The sequence below is a fragment of the Aricia agestis genome, chromosome 6 (assembly GCF_905147365.1).
Source record: "Aricia agestis chromosome 6, ilAriAges1.1, whole genome shotgun sequence".
In the NCBI taxonomy this organism is placed as follows: domain Eukaryota; kingdom Metazoa; phylum Arthropoda; class Insecta; order Lepidoptera; family Lycaenidae; genus Aricia; species Aricia agestis.
In genome coordinates, this window is record NC_056411.1 from 16,064,190 (window position 1) to 16,088,838 (window position 24,649).

General features: G+C 36.1%; 2 protein-coding genes across 3 annotated transcripts in view; one reads left to right on the top strand and one right to left on the bottom strand.

Annotated features, from left to right (window-relative positions):
- Positions 1-24,649, top strand: part of LOC121728173 (unconventional myosin-XVIIIa) — a 238,603-nt gene that overhangs the window by 19,398 nt on the left and 194,556 nt on the right. For both annotated transcript variants that reach the window (XM_042116297.1, XM_042116298.1), the window contains exons 2-4: positions 1,530-1,707; positions 6,580-7,797; positions 8,797-8,934. In XM_042116297.1, the coding sequence (XP_041972231.1) occupies positions 1,537-1,707; positions 6,580-7,797; positions 8,797-8,934 (1,527 nt within the window). In that variant the 5' untranslated portion in view covers positions 1,530-1,536. The remainder of the gene's footprint in view (positions 1-1,529; positions 1,708-6,579; positions 7,798-8,796; positions 8,935-24,649) is intronic.
- On the bottom strand, positions 21,841-23,702 carry LOC121728174. Its single transcript, XM_042116303.1, has 3 exons — positions 23,464-23,702; positions 23,079-23,344; positions 21,841-22,358 (listed from the first exon to the last, which is right to left on the bottom strand). The coding sequence occupies exons 1-3, from the start codon at positions 23,624-23,626 to the stop codon at positions 21,921-21,923; spliced, it is 867 nt and encodes a 288-aa protein (XP_041972237.1). The 5' UTR covers positions 23,627-23,702; the 3' UTR covers positions 21,841-21,920.

Below are 24,649 nucleotides of genomic sequence, written 5' to 3' on the forward strand. Positions count from 1 at the left end.
AATAAGAACATAATTAAGTTTATTTCAGAAAAATAATATTATTTATGAATATTCTACTAAATAGGGCAACTTTTGATGGTATTTTGTTTTCATCATATTTGTTATTTTGTTTTCATCATATTAATTAATTTGTTATGAAATTCCCTGTTAGTGTACATGATAGGTGATCAATTAATTGTGTCTTATCTAAAAGGGCCAGTCAATTTATGATTATGATTTAATATCAATAAACAACAAAATTACTTATCTAGGGATTGAACAAGTGACTGGAATTACCACGTGGTGGCCCACAAATTTTCATTTTTGCACTGATTTATAAAATGACCGCCGCAGAGCGAGTGTTGTCAGAGAATAACTTCATGTAATGCTCTTAAATTCACCAACAATATTCAACGCACATTCTAATGATGTCGCGAAATTTTAAAATTCGTAAGTGGCTAGGGCCTGGCGAATAAAGTTGAGGACACTAAACTCATTCGAGAAAAAATAATTATTGTTTCTTTTAACTACAAAATACTCACATAATTAGCTGCGAGTGCTTAAACATTTTAAAACATATTAATAAATATAAGGACAAACATAGTACTTTTTTTCAATATGGATTCCTAAATACAAAATTTCGGAGAACGGACATGTCTACGGCCTGACATTTGGGACATATTAAACAGATTTTAAATATCTAGTATAATGTTACTTTTAAGATGATTTGGGGGATAAATTAAACACATTGTAAACTATTATTTAGCAATTGCGGTAGTAAATAATTAGTATTGATTTTAACTGAAATGTGCTGCGGAAACGAAGTTTTCCTGTTTTTGTGAAACCACCCATAAATCTGTTTTTAGTCTAACTAATGAGTATACGACCATTCATCGTCGCCGTTGACCATGTTTTAGAAACGTCTAACAAATTCATTTGCATGTTTTTAGGCAAAATAACGATTTTACCTAAAGACATGAAAATGAAGATATTATAAACTCTTTTCAGTCATGGATTTCAGTATCGTCAGTAATGGTCGCTCACGATCTGTATCCATTGACTTCTTTCAAGCATAATCACATGAGAAAAGTAAAAGGTGCTACGATCGAAAACGGTTAACACTTTACAGCCTTTCTTTTATTGCCCAGCTGTAACCTTAAAATATACATTTTTAAAGTGTTTAACGATAAAAATTAACTATTATGTCATTTACAAAGATTTATGTTGATAAAAGTAAAAATAAGAATTGCTTACTTCGTAGTATTAACAAAATAGGTTGTATATGTTGTACGAAGTTTTTTGTTACTTTTGTTCAGAGTTTTCAGCATTTTTCAAAAATTTTGAATAATTCGAATAATATTCGAATTATTCGAAAACTTTTGTAAAATATTCGAATTATTCGAATAGTAAATTTGTCGAATAATAACATTCCCTATGCTGTATAGATCTTAGAAACATAATTTCTTCTTGTCAACACGTGTTCTTCCATGATCCATAGGGTTAAATGATAAATGAACATTATTCAACTCTTCTATTTGTTTTTGTTTCAGATCCGACATGTTTAATTTTATTAAAAAGTCGGCTGTGCTGTCCAGCGGTGACTCCGGAGGATATGAGGAGCGAGACGGAGAAAAAGAGAGGAGAAAGAAAGAGAAGAAAGAGCGCAAGGAGAGAGAGAAAAGAGAACGCATAGCTGCAGGCTTGGAGGAACCACTACGATTGGAAGAAGTAAGTTTTACCAAAACTCAAGTCAAGTAAGATAATGTATTGGCACTAGAACTTTGAACCTTTAAAAAAGATGACACAGGTGTACAGACGAGTCCAACATTTTTGACATAGTTGCTAATAATACCCATCCAATACATAACGACTTTAATTGCGTGTTGTTGTGTATAAACTGCTAAATATTTGGCAATTAAGTAACAGTAACTTAGAACGGGTTTATCAAGGCGGTCTACGTTTTTACAATTATTACTGTTATAATCACTTGTGAAATATTTAGGAGGGGTTCAGCACAAAACTAAGAGATTCGTCACAAATTTTCGTTTTTTATAACCGTTTCCTTTTTTAAGATTTTAATAAAAGAACAAACAATTTAACCGGTCAAAACGAAATAGCAAAAATAAAATGATGATATACATAATATAAGTTTAATTTATTGCCTAGCTCTATTAAAAAACCTGATGCAATATCCAAAGAAACTAATGCAAATCCGGGTCTGACAGCGAATTGAGAACATATTATCTAGACTAAAGATCGCCCAATGGTCGAAATTCGACCTTACTTGCAACGACATTAGGACTACTACCTATATTTTGTAAAAAATATTGACTTCATCATAGTTTTTTCAATTCTTTTCTCTGGGACTCAGCTGATCTCAGACTGGCCGTTTAAGCATTGTCTAATAGTAGGTATCTAAAATTAAATACAATAATCCATTTTCAATTTGTTAACTTGTTGTCAACAGACTTCAACCATAAATTAAAGAGTATAATTCGTATGTATAGGCTTGTCACTCAAAAATCTGTCATTTTTCCTAGTAGTAGTGTCATAGTGTATGTAACGTTTTATTTGTTAAAAATATATATGATAAAAGCATAATTTTAAAATAATATTAGCTCGATGCACTCCTTCACCATATAAACTATAACTGTGCAAAATTTCATGCACCTACGTTTCCCCATTTTTTGTAAAAAGGGTTACAAAGTTTTTCTCTCACGTATTAATACATAGATTCCAGTGGAACCCAAGAAACAAGATTACAGATATTAATGTCAAGAAAGATTAAATCCTTTATGGTTAATCTTGTAAAGTGTGTCTCAATAGGTCAGAGCATGAGGCCGTACAAAATACCATCGTCTGTTCAACTGTGACACTTTTGTTTGTTCAATGGATTGTCCCCGTTAGAAACTGTTGGTTTGGTAGTGTTACAGGTGCTATCGTTTATATGCGCTGTTTGTAAATAAACTTTATTATCGTATTCCTTATTGCCCTTAGACACTTCTCAGCATGGAGATGTTTAGCCATCGTAACTATTCGTATATCCTCTACACCTACGAATATTTTTTTTTATTTGTAGCTCTACGCTGACAAATTGTCTATCTATATTCTACAATCTTTATTATTGACGAGCTTTTACTCTTTTGCTCGCGTTAAGAAGTTTTATTATATACAAACTTTCATTCCCTATTTTAACGCCTTAGAGGTGGAATTTATCAAAATCCTTTCTTAGCGGATGCCTACGTCATAATATCTACCTGCATGCCAAATTTCAGCCCGATCGGCAGTGGTTTGGGCTGTGCGTTGATAGATCACTATGTCAATCAGTCAGTTACCTTTGAGTTTTATATATATAGATATACGTCATTTTAAATGGAAGTCCAACAAGCCGTTACTAGTCCTCCTGATGAAGTAACCTAACGCCTTTACTTCTGGTAGGAATTAAACACTAATCATATTATTTAATTTAATATTTCAAACTTATTCAATCTAAAAGAGTGTTCTTTGCAAGTAGCTGCCCCTTTTCAATATAATCTTATCCAAGAATCACGTCACTTAATTGTTATATCAATTCATTCTGTTAAACTCTTTGTATGCACTTTTGATATCCACATATTGGGCAGTGCAAATAAATTGGCAAGTTGAACCGTGTTGACCGCACTCGTTTAGTAATTGACTCTTCAACCTCGATTGATCGATGTGCAGCCATTCAATAAGTGGTCCAAACATAATTAGAGTGCTGACGAAGTTATAACTATACGTACAAGCAGTAGGCTTGTAGGCTTAGGATGGACACGGAGATTTTATACGTGGGAGAGCCATGCTTCGGCACGAATGGGCCGGCTCGACCGGAGAAATACCACGTTCTCACAGAAAACCGGCGTGAAACAGCGCTTGCGCTGTGTTTCGCCGAGTGAGTGAGTTTACCGGAGGCCCAATCCCCTACCCTATTCCCTTCCCTACTCTCCCCTATTCGCTTCCCTTCCCATCCCTACCCTCTCCTATTTTATTCCCTCTTAAAAGGCCGGCAACGCACCTGCAGCTCTTCTGATGCTGCGAGTGTCCATGGACGACGGAAGTTGCTTTCCATCAGGTGACCCGTTTGCTCGTTTGCCCCCTTATTTCATAAAAAAAAAAAAGATGTGAAAGAGTAGGACTAACTGATTTTAGGGATGAACTGATTCTATGACAGATTTCATTTTCTTCTACTTTTTATTTAAGAAAATGGGCCCGTAGTGATTTCATTTTCATATCATGATTATTAAACTTCAATTTAATGAATAGTTTGAGAGATACAAAGACTTCTATTTAAACAAATTCTTTGGAGAGATAATGAATGGGGCTAATGTGAAAATCTTCCTTTAATTACAGTTAACCAAATAATATTGGTCTCTGAGTGGAGAGGTAGTGAGTGTGCTAAAATCCCTAAATAAAATGAGAATCAAAAAAAGTTAGTTTGCCGTAGAAAGATACACTTTATGGCTAAGCAAATAAAAATTTAAATTATTGATGTTTCGAGTATAGATATTCTAGAATTTCCTATAAGTAGTCATTTGTAGCCTAAGTAGTCATCACCGAAGCAATATGATCCTCTGCGAGTTGTTTTCCTTAATTGTGACAACGTAACAATGGTCCGTTATCTCAAAACAAACATCCTCGTTAGTGGCATTTGTCTACTTGTTTCAAAATTATTAATGTTTGATTACTATGACTATAACTAGCTGTGTCCCGCGATTTCGTCCGCGTGGACTTTAGTTTTAATAGTTGTTCCCGTACTTCGATTGAAACCTTTACGCGCAAATCAGAAAAGTATATTGTGTGGGAACTGCACATTTTCCCGGGACAAAAAACATTCCTCGTCCCAGATTCAAATTAGTATCTCCAATCTCCATGCCAAATTTCATCAAAATAGATTAAATAGTTTAGGCGATAATCATAAAAGTTTATTGTGCGGGAACTGTACATTTTCCGGGACAAAATTAGTATTCCTTGTCCTTTTCCGAGACTCAAAGTATCTCCATTCCAAATTCCATCAAAATAGATTGAATAGTTTACGCGCAAATAATAAAAATATATTGTGCAGTAGCCGTACATTTTCCGGGACAAAATGTATTCTATGTTCAGCAAAATGGATCCAGCCATTTACGCGTGATGTCGTCGGCTTCGCCCGCGTAAATTAGATATTTCACAGACAAATTAGTCCACAAAAAATAGCCTATGATTCTTTACGTAGTCTACTTACTTACTTACAGATAAGTCTGTGAAAAATAACAGAAAAATTGCTCCAGTACTTCGTGAGATTAGCCCTTTGAAATAATTTCCCCCGTTTTTTTCACATTTTTCTATTTCTTCGCTACTATTAGTCTTAGCGTGATAAAATGTAGCCTATTGCCTTTCTAGATATCTGACCTATCTAACACTGAAAGAATTTTTCAAATCGAACCAGTAGCTCCTGAGATTAGCACGTCCAAATAAGCCCTTTTAAATAATTTTCCCCCGTTTTTCCACATTTTCCTCTATTTCCTCGCTCCTATTAGTCTTAGCGTGATAAAATATAGCCTATAGCCTTCCTCGATAAATGGACTATCTAACACTGAAAGAATTTTTCAAATCGGACCAGTAGTTCCTGAGATTAGCGCGTTCAAACAAACAAACTAACAAACTCTTCCGCTTTATAATATTAGTATAGATTTCCTTCTACCGTTTTTGACCAAAAGGAAATGCAATGACTTGATGTAAAATGTAAATACTTGAACGTTGATTTAGTTTAAACTTTATAAAATTTGGCTATATGTTTATCATATGTATAATCTAATAAAATTTTAATGGTTAGTGTGATTGTACCTTTGATGGAAAACCTTGCTTCTAGTTGAAAGGAAAATTAGCCGCATTATAAATTAACCACGATTATCCTACCATAGGACGTGATTTACAAACGTGATTAAATCTCCCGACAGCACTTTCATTAGAAATGTTTCTGTTTTCTTGCCTTGGTAAGAGGAATGCGGTTCTCGTAATTAGCGACAGAGCGAGTTTCATCACCGTTTTTAGTACTGTTACCAGTTCTTACGTCTGAAATCGAGAGTTGTACGTGATCTGGTTTTAAGCGATTAAACGACTCAAATTAATCTCCTGCATCCGGTTTGCAATTTTGTTTTCGCTATCAGGATCCTCGGTTCGTACTTTAATTCAACCAAAATGGTTGCCAAGTTTAGCTATCTCGCAATGTGATTGTTGACGTCGCCCGACGAAAAGGAACGGAGTCTATGCCAGCTATTTTTTTTTCCTTTTTATGTATTAGTGTACTTATAGAATGCAATTTGTTACGTGAAGTAACATTTTTCTTGATCGTTAATACGTCTTAATATATTAAGAAATTCATAATACATATAATTACAAGCACATTAAAAAGCAAAAAATTCCAATTGCATCAGCTAAATCATGTATTAATTGCTTATGGTGCTATTAATACCCTTTTCGATGAGGCAAAAAGTTGCAGAATATTACAAGATTAATGATTGTACAATCGTTACTTTAATGTATTTTAATTTATTTGCACAAAACTTAGTTTAGCTTTTACTCACGAAAATTTTTTTTCAGGTTCGGCGGTCTCTCAAATTGCGTGGCAGACGTAAAGAGAAAGAGAAACTCCCATCTGGAATTACTGCTGATTATACTGCGTCTCTATTCGCCCATCTCGAACAAGACTCAAACTACTCCAACTACCCATTAATTTCGACATCAGGATCTAACTCGAACCTAAGCGATGAAAATAACCACCTCTCTCCAAATTATCCAACACATACGTGGAACAAGAAGGAGGGTGTCTTGCAATCTGATAGCTCCGAAACGTCGCTTAATTCTCTCAATAATCCCAATAACTTGAACACTAGTCCTAGACAAGCACCAAATCTACCTCCAGTCCCGCCTCGACCACCCAAACGAGGTATCCTTAAAGGTCCTCGATTGAGTAACACTAGTTCTAATTCACAAGAGAGCAACGTTCACAGTGCAGATACTGTCGATTACTTAAATGGGCAAGATTCGAATGTAGTCGCTCGCAACACCCAAAGAAATGAACTGATCACGTACGGGATTCCCCCATCAAAAAGTACCTCCTCCAGCGACGACATGCAACACGTGCAAAACTTCACCAAGAAGGTTATTCATAGCCCCGTTGAAAATCAGTTCAAAAATTACAAAAACAGCACTAACTCTGCCATCGCTGCACATGATACCGATGACGCACCAAAGGTTAATGGAAACAGCTATCTGGGTGTGACTTCTACCTCGCCTAGTGCCGATTCGCTAACCGATACAACTACGAATTCATCTTTTGCTACGCCACCGTTTTCTACTTCTCCTGTTGGCGAATCTCAAGGTTTCCATCGCTGGTCCAGAAATAGCGCATTCGAAGATGTTTATTTGCCTCTTCCATCTCTCAGCCCAGTTCAACTCCCTAAGCCAAGGATTCTGACTATTCAGCGTCAAAAAGCTCCTAGAAATGATTTCGGATTTAGCCTGAGACGTGCTATGATTCAGGAGCGAATTTTCATCGGTGATGTTAAAGATATGAATGGATCTGAGGAGTCGAATCACGTTAACGGGGACAACAAATACAATAGCAACATTGTTATAAGTAAACTGTCTTACAAATCTGTGATACTCGCCGAACCGGGATCTTATCCGGGAGCGAGTGAAACCGGCCTACTGCCTGGTGACAGACTTATTGAAGTGAACGGAGTCAACGTTGAAGGAAAAAGTAGGGAAGAAGTCATCGATCTGATTAAAGGCAGTCAAGATTCTGTGACTATAAAGGTAATAAAATATAGATATCTTTTAATTTTTAGCTTAAGTTTTATGTCCATTGTAGTCATACTTATCGTACACAGCTAATGATAAGTGATGGCAGATTTATTGTAACGTTGGTTCTAATGATTCTGATGTTTCTTGTCTCCGAGAGATGCTGTTTGTGTCGCACAACAGTGATCAATCACTTTTTGCCCATTAACACCAATCACAAGAAATAATACAATTTTTAATGAAGTAATAAAGGTACAAAGATAGCTTCATGACCGCATTAATTGGAAGCAATACTGCAAATTGCAATGTCCATTGAGGCTTTCTCTTGATTCTTAAAAAACTGGATTTAAAAAATAAACCTCATTTATATATTTTTACTATTGCGATTAAAAAGACGTGAAAATTTTAATTTCTCGAATACCGCAGCTAAGCGAGTGGCGAATACTAAGTTGCTATCGATCGACAATAATGAGTGCTTCTTTGCTAACTATGTAACCTGGGACCGTACCACGAAACCATTTTGAGATTCAAACAATCATACGAGAATGCCGCGTCCTACTCTAACAAACGAAAAAATTACGTTGTTAGAGCGGGACGCGGCATTCTCAGCCGATTGTTTGAGTCTCAGAAGGTTTCTAAAAATGGGGTAAACATTTATGGAATATTGTTATGCTATTTCCTAATTGTGTGCATAATTACCGTGAGAAACGTAACTGTTAAAAATATATGCGTAACGCGGGAAGATTTGGCTAGAGATTCTCTGTACAGACTCACGAGAATCTTTTGATGTATTTTGATGACATTGTCATAAATCTTAATTAGATCATGAATGCTGTGTGCTATATTGTGTCAAAGTAACACCAGCTATAACTTATAATTTGGCCACGTGGAGAATGATCTTCAGGCGTAGGTCTAAAACAATTGTGTCTGTCAAGTGGCATTTTACAAGATGGTGGCTTTTGATTTGGTGCCAAAAATATCCTTGTATGATTGTAACATATCTTGTGTCTCCAGGTGCAACCGATCGCCGAACTCTGCGAGCTGTCTCGCAGACGAGCAGCCGACGGGGGAGTGGAGGTCGAACTGTCTGACAGCAACGTCAGAGGAGGAACCCTCAGCCGCAGCGGTAGCAGGCGCTTCACCAACACACAGGTATGCGGATTATTCTAGAATCCAGGCGCGGTCCGAAGGGGGGGGGGGGGGGGCACAGGGGACGTTACCCCCCCCCAAAATCTAAGGTCCAATTGAAAAATCTCAAAATCTTGCTAAATAATAAAAGGAAATTTCTATCTATCCCCTAACCACCACTAAGCCTGACCTTAGACAGCTGTCAACCCAGAACCGTCCGAGGGCGCAGATAAAAACAAAATATTATAATTAGTGTAGTGACTGCTGAGTGACCCCCTCCAAATTTCAGGCTGCGATCGCGCCTGCTTGAATCTTGATTCTAGAAATTTTTTGATGTTTGTGATTATGTTGAGGGTTGGTTGAAATACAAACGGGTTGGCAATTAGAGATATCATCTGTCTTACTCTACAAGGATTTTTGCAGTGTGGATGTCGATTGTCGGATGACAAGAAATCGAAACAGCTGTTATAGTTAATTATTATTATTACTCGGCTTATTATTATTATTATTATTATTCGGCTATATGCAAAATCATACCTGAATCACAGATCAATAAATAGTTACACACTATGTAACCTGAATGACATTGAGAAGATGGTGCGAACTAGAATATTGTGTGACTTTAAAATAACATTTTAAAGTATGGCGACGTTAGTCTTTTAGGTCTGTGATGTCAATTCCCAAGTACCTTGTACTCCTTTACTGTAATCTCTATGGTTATAGAGAAAGTGCTCTATTTCCATCCATCGTCAATATCAATTACCCTGTAACTGCGATCTGACCGCACCGTCGCGTCCGATCCGCGCTTCCCATGCACCCAAGTGTGAAGTATCGGGTTTTATAGGCTGCACTTTGGTAAATATAAATAGATAAGCAAATATAAAGACAAAAGACATAACACGAATAACCAGATTTCTATAAAGATCTCACTTTCCTATGATTAGTTTGTGTATGTAATATTTGTTTGTGTTGTTTTGGTTCTGAAGTTACCAGTAATAATTGTTGAATTGATATTACAAATATGTAACGATGAAAAATCAGTGAAGTTTTATCAATCTTCTTAAAGAATTTGGATAAAAATTTTCTTATATTATGTTCAATTAGTGGGCTCATAGATACATAGTTTAGATTCACAAATCGGTCAATTCGATAATGTTTTTTAATCAATTGTATGGTTCAGATTGTAACACTTTCTTCTAGACGTTTCTATTTAAGACATGGATAGACACAGCCCCCGTAGACAAGTGGCAAAACGCTAACGCGAACGCTAACGCTAGCGCTACAAAATGTATGGATTTGACATTAGTATTCGCTAGCGAAGCGATGACTTATGTCAAATCGCATACATTTTGTAGCGCTAGCGTTATCGTTAGCGTTAGCGCTTTGCCACTTGTCTACAGGCCCTGGAGAACTTCTGTCGTGTCCGCTACAGATTAGTAGATCTAAAACAGAAGTATCTTCCCTTAAATCTATTTCACCACGCACTACTATGTATCAGACCCCATACATTAATTAGTGACCCCTATGTGGTGACGGTGATCAATAACAATGGAATTCACTTCCCATTTTGTTCCCCAACTCAATTTTATTTACTTGCCCCTTATTTACTTTGCGAGGATTGACGTGGCTTTTAAAATATTTGGACAGACCCATCAGGAACTTTTGTGATTATTATAAGCCTCGGATATTCCTTTATCACATTATTCATTGTGCCGTTAACGACTTTTAAGGGTCAGCCTGGACTGCAACGTGACCCCATAGATGCGGTGAGATGCATTGTATTGAATTGATAGATTTCAATTGCGTGAGATGTCGCGTCTTGCAACTTACATTGAAATCTGTCAATTCCATGTATAATTTAGAAATCAATCTCAACTCTCAAGGTATCTACGCGTTACGTTGCGGTCTGACTTGACCCTAAAAGTGCGTCTTGATGACTCTGACTGTGACTTTTCAAAAGTACTGTACTATCAGAGAAATTGATTCACAGCCAGATATTATGTAGACAGGCTTGGCGTAGCTACGTTATTCGGTCAGGTCATGTCAAGGTATGTTAGTCATGACGTCAGCTGGGCTTGACATATCCGTCATCTGACGTAACTGCGTGACCATGTCTGGGCATAGTTACGTCGCGCTAATCTAGACGCACCTTTATTTGAATCCTATTTAAAATCGCTATGCCTTTAAAATTATAGACATTTCAAATAGGAATGTAATGCTATCTACACTACTATTATAAAGAGGAAAGATTTGATTGTTTGTTTGTCTTGAAAACCATTGGAATCCTACATTAATTCTGCTGAACATAGGCAAAATTTTATTTTGGAAAAAAATAGGGTTCCGTAAGATATTTGGGATTTTCGGACGCAAGGTGTAAAAAATCAACCAGAAATGTTATTTTTTCGCGTACGCTGCCTAAACTATAAAAGATAGAACCATAAAATGTTCTAAGTAATTGTAGATCTTTTAAATATCCACAAAAAAGTCCGCGACACACTATACCTATCTATGTTGAGTGAGGCACAATAACCATTTTTTTATTAAAAAATCTTGAAATTAAGGCATTTAAATGTAGTCCAAAAACATTTTAATGCCTTAATTTTACTCATGGCATTAATTGTTATCAAAATAAATTATTTCATTACTAAGTACAGTTAATGTAGATAATATTTGGTCTTTGCATGATTAAAATTGGACGTTTGGTTTTAATGTAATGGCGAAATTAAAATATTACGATTTCTGCTGCACGTTGCGAATTGGGCGTCGTCAAGGCGCGCCGCGCGGGTGTGCTCGCCCGGAGAGTCCACGTAAATATTAATTATTATTACCTCGATCATGGGAATCGCAGACACAATAGATTTATAATATAATAGTTATGCGACAGCCGGGTGCCGCTTCATTGATGGGATAATATTATAGTGCTTCATTAATTCATTACGTTTTGAATGACTATTGACTAAGCAATAAAGATTGAAAAAAATTTATTTAAAAATCAATGTCCACCCGTGCGAAGCCGGGGCGGGCCGCTAGTATATAATAAAATCGTAGGGAAGTCAATTCTGTACATTGAATATCTTTGTACAATAAATAATAAGTACTTGGGATGTGATCTACTATGCTAACGCGGACGAAGTCGCGGGCAACAGCTAGTGCTTTTATAATTGTAGCAATTTTAACTCTCTTAATTCTTGAATAAAACTGGGCTTAGAAAGTATGACGTGACATGTTAAAACTATAGTCCATACAAGGTCTTCATTGAGTAGACTGAGCCACTAAACATACTTTGCGTGAGAACTCACACAATTGAGCCAAATTAGTATTATACCCGCGTGAAATACTTTCTCTCTCAATGATTCATCGCGAATGAGATTAAAAGTAGTTTCGTGGGTCGGGCGAATACCATAAGCCTTAGGTCAGAGATTATTTGACCTGAGGCTTCGCGAAGGTTGACCGTCGATTACTCATTTTGGATTAAACATCTAATTCCTAAGAGGATTAGTTTGTTAGGCTTAAGAAATTGCTTCTTTGCTATGGCTCTTCGAGGCAATATAATTTATATTTTACTTGACGACCACTAAGCTTAGCATGGTCACCATAGAAGCGGTTTCTTTCTTCGGAAGAATAGACAAAGTAACATATCGACAAAGGTAATCCGCCATTTTATCATTAATAAAATCTGTCAGTATGTTGATTCTTTCCCGTTTCCTTTATTAGTTTTGTATAGAAGTCGCGCGGCTGCAGCGCGGCTGCCGCACTGCTTACGACGTAATGTGAAGGCGCTCTTATTGTTATGCTAAGCCTGCTGGTGAACTTCGTATTGTACTTCTCTCTTAGGTTGGGTTGTGCCAGAGGCATGGTTATAGTTAAAGTTAAATATGGCGTCCAAACACCCCATATTCTCATACGTACGACATCTGTCAATTTTTCCGGTTATAGTTAAAGTCAAAGTTAGTTGGTGCAACCCAGTCTAAATGTTAACCATTCCGAACTTTCGTAAAGACTAAAATTAGCCAAATCGGTTCAACCTTTCTTGAATTTTAGCGAGACTTACAAAACTTTACATTCAATGTTATATCAATAACGATAGTAAAGAAATAGTTCCTTGCTTCTATCGAAATCTGACCGACATAAAACACAGGATGTTTCTTAATGGAAAATCGTAATCAACCTATACTATTAAAATATTTGCACAGTGGATGACTTAGGGCCTTTCAACACAACGTATTTTTCGCGCACTGACGACGCGCTTTTCTGATGCGCTCGTCATCTGCGCGTTTTCATCGCGTTTTGGCAGATATACATTTTAAAACGTGTCGGCTTCCTTCCGTTTGTTGAGCGTTCAACTTGCGTTTGTATCGATACAAACGAGCGTAAAAAAACGTCGTGTGGCCTTCCACACGACGTGACCCTTAAATATTATGGCCACAGGATTCTGTATACGAAAAGTCACTTGATAAAGTTGAAAACAGTTAAAGCCTAAGAGAAAGTTAAGTTGTCCGTTTTGTAAATATTTTCATTAGTAAGTGAAGTCCTTAAACGAAACTTTTTAATCAATTTGTGCGTTTTAAAGATATTCTCTATAACGGTAGAGTTCCTGAATATCTCTGGCGTGACTTACTAGGTATCCTTAAACAGTTTTAAATTATTAATTTTGATTTTGATGGATCCAATCTCAAAACTGATACTACAATGAAAGAATTCATTAGCTCAAATGACGAACCTAAGTACATTGTATAATATGCGTTCCTATCGATTTCTGGCTGTTTTTATTGTGGCTACTTCCAACCGTTGGTGTTTAATTCAGCTTCAATCCAATTTGAAAGTAGAGTAATTGGATAGGCATTGTTGAATATACACTATTATACGTAAGGCGCAATTTACGGTAGGTGCGTTTACTCAGCATTTGGAATTAATAAAAAAACTTTAATCAGCATTAGGAAGAACTAATCCCTCAACTGACTATACTATAGATAGAGTATAGACTATAGAGTCACAATAGAGTATAGAGAGTAGAGACTAGGGATTGCAATCCGGATACTTCGAAATCCGAAAAATCCGGATAGTCCGGATTTTTTGGGCCTTTGAAAAATCCGGATTTTTACTTTACAAAATGCGGATTTTCGGTTTTTTCGAATATTAGACAAAATTATGAAAAATAAGCTTTTACGTAACATACAATTAATTTAAATATATCGTAATAATATCTGACAATACAAATCCACATTTGTTTTAAGGCGCTATCACAACTTTGCGTGGTCTACACGTACCAAAGTCAGAATTGCGTATGTCTAACATTCCATTGCGTAGTTATTTGGTCGTTGTTATTACATTTCTGTAATATTTTTTCATTTTATTTAAAAGAAATAACGACATATTATCTTAATTTCTTATAACCTAGCTCTTATCTATACTAATAATATTATAATTCTGCGGAGTTTGTTAGTTTGTTTGTTTGAACGCGCTAATCTCAGGAACCTACCGGTCCGATTTGAAAAATTCTTTCAGTGTTAGATAGCCCATTTATCGAGGAAGGCTATAGGCTATATTTTATCACGCTAAGATTAATAGAAACGAAGAAATTTATTATTCTACGACTAATAGGAGCGAAGAAATAGAGGAGAATGCGGAAAAGACGCGGGAAATTATATGAAATTGCTTATTATCTTAAGATTCTTAAGAACTACTGGAGCAATTTTTATGTTATTTGGCAAACATGAAGAATAGATCACGTTAAATAGCCTATGTCCCTTACATAGGCTATTTTTTTGCGGAAAAATGTACGGTCGCGTGAAATTCCTAAATTACGCAAGCGAAGCCGCGCAGAACATCTATCTACTTATATATAATAAAATCGTAGGAAAGTCAATGCTGTACATTGAATATTTTTGTACAATGTACAATAAATAATACTTGGGACGTGATCTACTATACTAACGCGGACGAAGTCGAGGGCAACAGCTAGTTTTACTATAATATTATTATGTTTTCTATAATGGTAATATAAATGCAATGATGATAAATTATTTTAGAACATTTTAGTATTGAATACAATGTTTTTTCTATAAACATAATATTGTTTTTTTGTTTACATTGAGGTTCTAATTATGAATTATAATTGTTTGTGACGTAACCATCGCTGATTTGTGATTCTGTATAATCAAATAAAGGAATATAGTAAGTTAACGTAATGTTGAAAAACGATTTAAAGTTTAAATAATTGTTTTAATTCATTCTGTGCAATAGCTTAAATATAAATACACTATCCAACGGCTGGGCAAAGGCGCCGCCTGAATCTTTCACTTATCTTGCTCCAGCGTCACAGTTTGCCAGCCCAGCTGATATGCCTCCAGTGGGGAGTTTATAACCGTGTTCTAGGCTAGAATCCTTGCCAGAAGCCTAACTGGACAATGTAAGCTCAACAAGAGCCTTTACAGGATAGGTGTTAATATTCACCTTCTACTTGACTCTACTGCTCTACTACAGAGCAAAAACGTTCCTATTTACTAAAGAGGAAATTCGTAGCACCAATCTCAATCACATCGTCAAATTTATGAGCAGCACTGCGTTGGAGACGGATGCGTCTAATACGAAGGAGTCACAATAGATCGTCAAAGATCGTCTTAACATCAGGATTACAATGATCTGCCTTCGGATCCAAAAAAAACCTCTAGAGCATAGCGCTATCTCGTCTTAGGCCTAGATATATATTATACCCACTCAGTCGATATCCTGCCTAGATGCATGCGGATAACGCGGCCAGCCCAATGCCACTTTAGCTTGGCCGTCTTGATTCCTACGTCTGTGATTCTAGTTTGGGAGCAAATTATGTTTTTTATTGTTTTGTTTAGATTTAACCTGTATTGATCTTTGGTAGACCCTGAGTTGGAACTTTTGTAAATCGTAAATCGGTCAATGATCGAGTTTGCGCATCGTTGGTTATGACGAGCGAAATACACGTCATATCAACGAGTCTGCGCTTCAGTGAGATTGGTAAGTCACCATCTTTCATGGACCAGTTTTTCTGCCTTTCTGCTGTTATAAGAAACTAATTGGCCCAAGTACAGGTACTCATTGACATAGTGAATTCCTTGCTCGTCTAACTCGACCCTACGTCTCGTACTGTTGATCACTGTTTGTGTTTTTGACCTATTTTTTGTAAGTTCCACCTCTAGACTTGCAGATCTTGGAGCATAATTTAATGATATGCGGCCTACGGCTGTAGGCGCAAAAATGACGAAGTAGTCAATAAAGCGGAGATTGCTTAGTTTTTTCTTGGTAACTAAAATTTCACATTTTTAAATAGTTAAAAAAATCAAAGCATTTTCGAGTCTTTAATAATATTTTATGTACCAGATACTGTTATTTTATTCTCTTCCTTTTTACACCCATGTGAAAATCGCTAACTTAAGAAAAATGTTAATTTTTTTAAGACGTTTTATTTTGCACTTTTAAAATGAATGTTAAATAAAGAAATAATAAGAAAATAACTTAAATTTAAAGCTGTTTATCAAAAATATTTCAAAAATTACAAAAAATCCGGATTATCCGGATAATCCGGATTTGAGGATGAAAAATCCGAAAATCCGGTATTTTTTAAAAAATCCGTTTTCTGCAATCCCTAGTAGAGACCCTCACGTTTGGTCCATGATGGACCAATACAAACCATTACGAATATGGAATGCAATACCGGGATATACCGGGACCCCGAAATAGTGGGATCCCGCAAAATGCATGCGGGATCCCACTATTTCGGGGTCGAAAATTTTGCGGCATCCCGCTGGATTGGCGGGATTACAAAGAAGCTAACTTGAACTGACTGCCTTTAAATTTGCCAAAAAAAAATTGAAATTAAGGTCGAAATTCGACCTTAATTTCAACGATATTAGGACTACTACCTATATTTTGTAAAAAATATTGATTTTCATAATTTTTTTCAACTCTTGTCTCTGGGACTTAGCTGATCTCAGACTGGCCGTGTAAGCATTGTCTAATAGTATCTTAGATTCAATAAAAAAATTATAATCCATTTTCAATTTGTCAATTTGTTGTCCAGACTTCAACCATAAATAAAAGAGTATAATTCGTATGTATAGCCTTGTCACTCAAAAATCTGTCATTTCTCATGTGTGTGTGTTGTAGTGTGTGTAATGTTTCATTTGTTAAAAAAATGTATGATAAAAGCATAATTTCAAAATAATATTAGTTCGATGCACTCCTTCACCATATAAACTATAACTGTGCAAAATTTCATGCACCTACGTTTCCCCATTTTTCGTAAAAAGGGTTACAAAGTTTTTCGTTCGCGTATTAATAATAAGATATTCTTTAATCTTTACGCTGCACCGTGGTTATCGGAAATATATGCAGGCTCTACATTATCCGTTCTGCACCAAGTTTATTATTTCAGAGCAACAGTTAGAACCTCAGGTGGGGGTTTGCTTTAAGAATACGTAGACTACCCCCCAAAGTGCCTTGTTAGCTCAGCCACTAGAACCGCGCTTTCGTCTATTCACTCCCGACTCCCGAGGCCCGACACTCGAATAGGGTTAAAGTTGGAAAGGAGTTATAGATTGGGTTGGAATTGTCACGTCATTATGGACCCTATGGCAGGGTACTTAAGTTTGAAGTTGATTTTTAAGCTGCCATTTGAGATGTGCATATGTACAAGATGTAGACGAATTTTTTATACCAATTGTTAATTATATACGCGTTTTGAGTATCGAATTTAGCATTTTTAAATGGCATTTATCATTATGTGATCCAAACTATGACAGTAGTCTCAAAATGCTATATAAAATGTGTGTGAAATTTTGTGATCCGCCTCGACGTTTGGACTATAGAATGATTGCATTAGGCCTTTATCATTTACTAGATGACGCCCGCAACTCCGTTGCGTCAAAACTCGTCTATCGCGCAAGAACCGTACATTTTTTGGGAACAAAAACTATCCTATGTCCTTTCCCGGGACTCAAAGTATCTCCATGCCAAATTTCAGCAAAATCGGTTCTGCGGTTTGGGCGTGAAGAAGTAACAGACAGACAGACACACTTTCGCATTTATAATATTAGTATGGATGCCTCGTCTATAAACAAAACTTTTAAGGCTAATTATAGTATAAGTATAGACAAGTCTAGCATTGGAAGGTCGTTCGATGCCCTGCCAATCCTTAGGGCCATTACACACGACACGGGCGATTCTTTAACGATCGACGCGACAAAATTCGCACGATGATGTGACAAAGCTTGTTGAAAGAATGCAACGACTGCTTTTTCAATTGTGCCATTTTCCTCATTTATGGGAAAAAAGGTACTGATTCGAAATCGTCGCCTCATTATTTCCATTTTTCAACCACCGCATTTCGAAAGTGAGTAAGTAGTAACCAACCGCTAAATATTTTAATTCGAAGGCATTTCCGAGTAACCCCGAAGTGTTTTGGCAACTTTATTAATCAGAAACCAGAACTTGTCAAAATGCATTGACTTTTATTTCGTTGGCATTTTCTTCGTATTTAAAACGGAGTACATAGCATAGGCCGCGCTCAACTTTAAACTGCTCCGCGAAACTGGAGGCACAAGCACTGTATAGGACACTGCCCCTTTTCCTTCCATTTACTTACACGATTTGGACAGGACCTTACTGTGCTCGACAATTTTCGTTTTCCTATACGAAACCTTTCCTTGATTTCTAAGTATGTATTAAGTATTTCGAAATTAAAATTAGCTTTTATAAGTCACTCGAGAACCAATTTGGCTAATAAAATAAAAATGATTTTTTATTAATATATTTTTATTTAGGTACGTACGTACATTCTGTCAAGTAAGTGAAGAAATTATAAAGTGGCAACATCGTAGTGTTATCCCTTTCAAATCAATCTAAGAAAAAAGGGATGACACTACGGTGTTGCTACTTTTTAATTTCTTTACTTTCTTGACGGACTATAGATGTAGAGATTAGTAGTGTGAAGTGTCAGGGTGAGGACGGTATTTCGTGTGATCAGTGAGCACTCGTACCTATCGGACGACCACTGCATTATTAGCGGTGTCAAATGTCAGGCCGCGTATACAGTATAATATGTTAGTGTGAACAAGGCCTAAATGCACTCGTATCGGGCGGCGAACCGTGTCTAGACGCCCCGCCCATCGCATCCCGATGACCTACCCCGATCCTGGCGAGAATACACCTAGGATATTTAAGTTAAAAATACTTGTTAGTGATGATATATCTACTTAAACTAGAGATCGCCCAATGGTCGATATTCGACCTTAGTTTCAACGACATTAGGACGTAACCTTTTTGTAAAAAAATATTAACTTTATCATATTTTTTTCAACTTTCGTCTCTGGGACTCAGCTGATCTCAGACTGGCCGTGTAAGCATTGTCTAATAGTATCTCTGATTCAATAAAAAAAACTATAATCCATTTTCAATTTGTCACTTTGTTGTCAACAGACTTCAACAATAAATAAAAGAGTCGTATCATTCGTATGTACAGGCTTGTCACTCAAAAATCTGTAATTTTTCCTAGTGTGTGTGTTGTAGTGTGTGTAATGTTTTATTTGTTAAAAAAATGTATTGATAAAAGCTTAATTTCAAAATAATATTAGCTCGATGCACTCCTTCACCATATAAACTATAACTGTGCAAAATTTCATTCACCTACCGACGTTTCCCCATTTTTCGCCAAAAGGGATACAAAGTTTTTGGCTCACGTATTAATATGTAGATATAAGCCTAGATGAAAGTAGGTAATATGTATAATGTATATGGCTCAATTATAAACGAAACTTGGTGGTACTAATACATTTTATCCTTTAAGCACGTCTTGGGAAAATTAGAAAACCAAAAACCTAATTCATCTAAGATAATATTAATATGTTCATTATTAAATAATATAATATTATTGTACATAATATTTTAATATAGGTATGTATATTTATAATATCCGCTGCGCTAAGGGCTCCCACACAAAACTGCGAATATTTTGCGTCGCAACGCGCGAGAATATCTGCGATAAAATGATACAGTAAATATGTAACGAAAAATTGAGTGGTCTTCGAATAAAGACCTACCGTTATTTGACGTGATGAATCGTTAGGGGGCATGTCAAGAGGTCATTTAAAAATTAAAAAAGTCGCGCTAATTGCTGTTTTTGAGAAATTCAAAAAATGAATAAAAATATTGAAATTGCGGCAACAGATATATCTGTGAAAATTTCAGAAGTCTAGCTATAGCGGTTCTTGAGCTACAGCCTACAGACAGACATCGAAGTCTTAGTAATAGGGTCCCGTTTTTACCCTTTGGGTACGGAACCCTAAAAATGACATTGCGATGCGAATTCACACGAATTCGAAGTTATGTGTGAGAGCCCTAAGTCCTAACAGAGAAAAAAAATTGTAAAGAATTTAAACCACCATAACTATATTTAACCATTTATTGGGTCATTTTAAAAAATCTACAAAACTTATGGCCTGTAATAAGCCTTAGATGTAATAACTAACAATTTAATTTTACAATACGTTTATATATTATCTGAAACACGTCGAGGATAGTTTACAATACTTTGAAGTATCTATTTAAAAACTAACACGTATCATATCCTTTAGGATAGGTATGTGTTAGGATTTGATAACAAATAAACCATAGCATAAAGAAAACACGGATAAATTTTGAGCCTACCTGTTCTATAATCAAATTACTCATTATCATTATCAAATTACTTTTTATTTACAATTATTTCTTTACCATTAAAGATAAGGGAAAGCATAAATTTTAGGATTTTTTTACCAAATGTTTGTAATCATGGCAGTGATATTTTGCAATTTGCTTTAATTGTCTGTGGCTTACTTGCAGCATGCAAGTAAGCCAACATCATGCAAGTTGCATGTAAGTTAAATGTATTTCAGAATGACATCATATTTTTACCTCTTACTAGCTGTCCCGGTGAACTTCGTGTCACTTTAAAACCTTCCCTGGACTTCTACGAATATTTTAAGACTAAAATTAGCCCAATCCGTTCAGCCGTTTTCGAGTTTTTGCGTTACTAACACAATTGAAAATCCATTTTTATATATACAGTATGTAACTAAAATAAGTGATAATACTTTAGGGTGTGTACATGTTCCTTGTAGAGAGTTCACTGTAAAAGTAGCAGCGCTGAAAGACGAATTTTTTTTTTCACTTTTGTATGGGCAAGGTCCCGAGCGTCACGAGTTTTCCATACAAAAGTGAAAAAAAATATGGTCTTTCAGCGCTGCTACTTTCACAGTGAACTCTCTACAAGGAACATGTACACACCCTAAAGTATTATCACTTATTTTTGTTACACCCTATATAGATGAGTTATGACTTAAATGACATTATTACAAAGTTCTCAAGTAACTCGAAACTTTTATTTTTAAATACAGAATCGGTCAAACAATCAAGTTATTTACGTTGGATTTTAACAATAAAATTTTAATCTATCTACCTAAGTTGTAAATGATCTTAAAATTTTTCTTCCAATCTGTTCCTACTCTGTATATTGCTTATTCTTTATATTTTAAACTAAGTTAATATCTATGTATTATAATAATATAAAATAACATAACTTTTGAATGTCTCTTTCTTGGTTCATTCACCAATTTTTAGGCTGCGTTTCCACCAGAGATGTGTTGCGAGGAATGTGTTTTTAAGATCCAATAGCATCGCCGCGCTGAGCGATGTCACGGCAAGCTCACGTCAATGAAGCGATTCTATTGGTTATCAAAAACACATTCCTCGCAACACAGCTCCGCTCAGCTCTGGTGGAAACGCAGCCTTAGGCTGGATTTATACGGCCGCGCTGTCATTCACATACAATAATTTGTTGTGATCTCGTGGTGCAGCCGCTAAACCTCGCGGTTGCGCCGCCGCATATAAATCCAGCCTTAGAGCTATAGCCTTACAGCTGGCGACATCGCCGTGGCGTTCCGGTGAGCTATAGCTCTTACGGTTTTAGTTAACTTTTTGTATCATATTTGGCATCTAGCAATCTAAGAAGTCTTATCAAAATTTTGCATTTCATATTTAGCAATAACATTGCACACTTCCATCTTGACTTTGGGTATTAAATTTGGTTGCAACTTCTTTACACTCGCTGCCATACTTCTGAAGAATACATCTATTTCATTTGTGCTCTCCCTTATAACTTTCTCGATGAGTTTATCGACAGTCTGAGATCTCTGTTCCAAAGATTTTGGTGTCTCGATGCATCTTACTATCCTAGGTTCTCTCATAGGTATCAAAGGTTTTGGTAATATTTTCACTGGAGTCAAATTAGGCGGTATAGGTACAGATTTTTTTCGTCCCACATTTCTTTTAACAATTTTCTTTGGCGCTGGCTCGGTTTTTACTTGGCTCGCAGGTAACAGTTTGATGAAGGGCCTATTAGGTGTCGGCTGCACTTGAGACACTTCATCCACTATCTCTATCTGAAAATGTATAGATTTATAATTAAATTAGGTCAAAATATGTTGCTATGCTGATTAACAAAATATTTATAAGGATTTTTAAAGAAGTTAACATATGCATAAGGGGTTTCATTAAGTTTTAAAATATATCATAATAACAATTAATATTATTTTAATACCTTGATTGTGGGAATAACAGACACAATAGATTTTCAATTGTTATGCGGCAGTATAACACACTCGATTTTAAATTGTTATTACAGATGAAGACACCCTATATCTGTTATATGAGTTATGGCAAACACGGTTGGGTTGCACCAGAGGCGTGGTTAAAGTTATGGTTATAGTTAAGGCAAATTTAACTTTAACTTTAACCTTAACTTTGACCGGAGAAATTGACAGATAACAGCTGGTCCAACAAGGTTATATGAATGTGGGCGGGGGCGCTGCTGGTAAAGGAGAACCGTCAAAAATGTTTTTTTTGTATGATGACAGCGTTAGTTTCTTTTTTCGCCACATGCATTTAAAACCTTGTCGAGCTCTATGGTTATGGTTAAATATGGCGTTTTGATGGCGTCCACTTTTAAGTTTAACCAAAGACTTGACATTTTGCATTGTAGTTAAAGTTACAGTTTAAATAGTTAAAGTTAGTTGGTGCAACCCAACCTTAAGTACACAATAGGTCTAGAAAATATTAAAATAAATGTATTATCAAGCATGTAATAAACAACATAAACTTACCTCATAATATTCCTGGTTGTCAGTTATGACCTGCTCTCCTCCTATCCCCTCCTTACTCGATTCTCCCTCTACCATTGCGTCTGCTAGACTGGCGTTGAGATTACCAACTTCTGCGTTCTGCAAGGCTTGGTCCTTAACGTTCACTGCGTCCAGAAATTGCAGCTTCTCCTGAAGTGTTTTCCTACGTTCGTGCACTAAAGTGCCCAAACATTTATTTCCTATAAACTCGTTGTGAAGCGCTCGCCACCGCTTCTTGCACTCCTCAGCTGAAATTGGAAGCACAATACTAATCAGTACCAAATTTATACACAGTCTCGCTTCAGAGTCAGTAATGTTTATAGTGATCAGCTGATGTTTATGTTCGAAAACAAAGCTAATAACTCACCTGGTTTAGTGATTTTACATGCTATTTCCTGCCACGTGTGGTGTATTTGTCCTAAAGTACTCTTTTGAGATGGAGGCGTATCATAAAGTTCTGGATGCGGTTTCACCAAATCAACTAATTTTTCATCGTCTTGTATTGTCCACCCGGCAGAATTCAATGACATGTTTTCCAAATCCTGGCGTTAGTTGTGCAAAACAAAATGTCGGCGGCCTATCACGAACGAAAATAGCCGTACTGCATTGGACGACGTCACGAATAACGAGAGGTTATTGCAATAGATTCCCATTCTAGCTCCTGATTGGTCGGACTGATGCGGAATTAGGCACTCGCGCGCCCTCTGCATTTTACGTGAAACTTTTGATGTCGAAAAAGCGCTACCTAGTTTTGCTTCGTGGAACTACGTTATTTACTCTAAGACCACATAGATGGCATTAGTGACAACACCTTTTGCAAGTTTTCACCTAGAAGAATTTTTAAGTAGAGCTCGATAGTCCGCATAATTAACTCTACATTTTTTTTTATTTTAAAAATAAAAAAGTTTTGAGATTTTTGTAATTATTCAAAAATGCTGAGATTTGGATCATAATTACTGTAAATATATTTTAGTTTTTACTTGCAAGAAAGCTTTTTAATTAATAGGCAAATAGCCAAAGACTCGTAAGTCGTATCAGATGTTTAGTTTACCATGATGATAAGATATCTGGTCCGAACATTATCTCTAGCTTTTAGCTTTGATTCAATATGTATCATAAGGATTTAAAATTTTTAATCTATGCGGGCGGCCAGGGGTTCGCTGTAAGTACACTATAGAGAAATAAATTACGTTTTGGTTATTGAACGACTTCCAAAAAAACAAGCAGTAAACGAGCGAGCTGTTGATGATGAGTACAGAAACCATCTTTAGATATCTAATTAGCTTGCAAATTCAAAACCGCATCAAAATTCTACTTTTTGTTTATAGACTGAAATCGCAAATTCGAAACCGCATCAAAATGCTACTTTTGTTTATAGACTGAAATCGATCATAAGTTAAAGCTAATAAACTGCAAATGGGTTGCAACAACAACCTAGAGTGGCATTTGGTTCAGGTTTTGCTACCCTTAGTGGTATTTTCAGACAAAAAGAGTAACGGATGCATTAGAAGAAATTAGAACTGCTTCCAGATTCCCACACTTCCCCATACGAG

Coding starts and splice junctions, on each gene's coding strand:
- LOC121728174 (XM_042116303.1), bottom strand. CDS start 23,626: ATGTCATTGAATTCTGCCGGGTGGACAATACAAGACGATGAAAAATTA. Junction 23,345..23,463: donor ATGTAAAATCACTAAACCAG/GTGAGTTATTAG, acceptor TTCCAATTTCAG/CTGAGGAGTGCAAGAAGCGG. Junction 22,359..23,078: donor ACAACCAGGAATATTATGAG/GTAAGTTTATGT, acceptor ATACATTTTCAG/ATAGAGATAGTGGATGAAGT.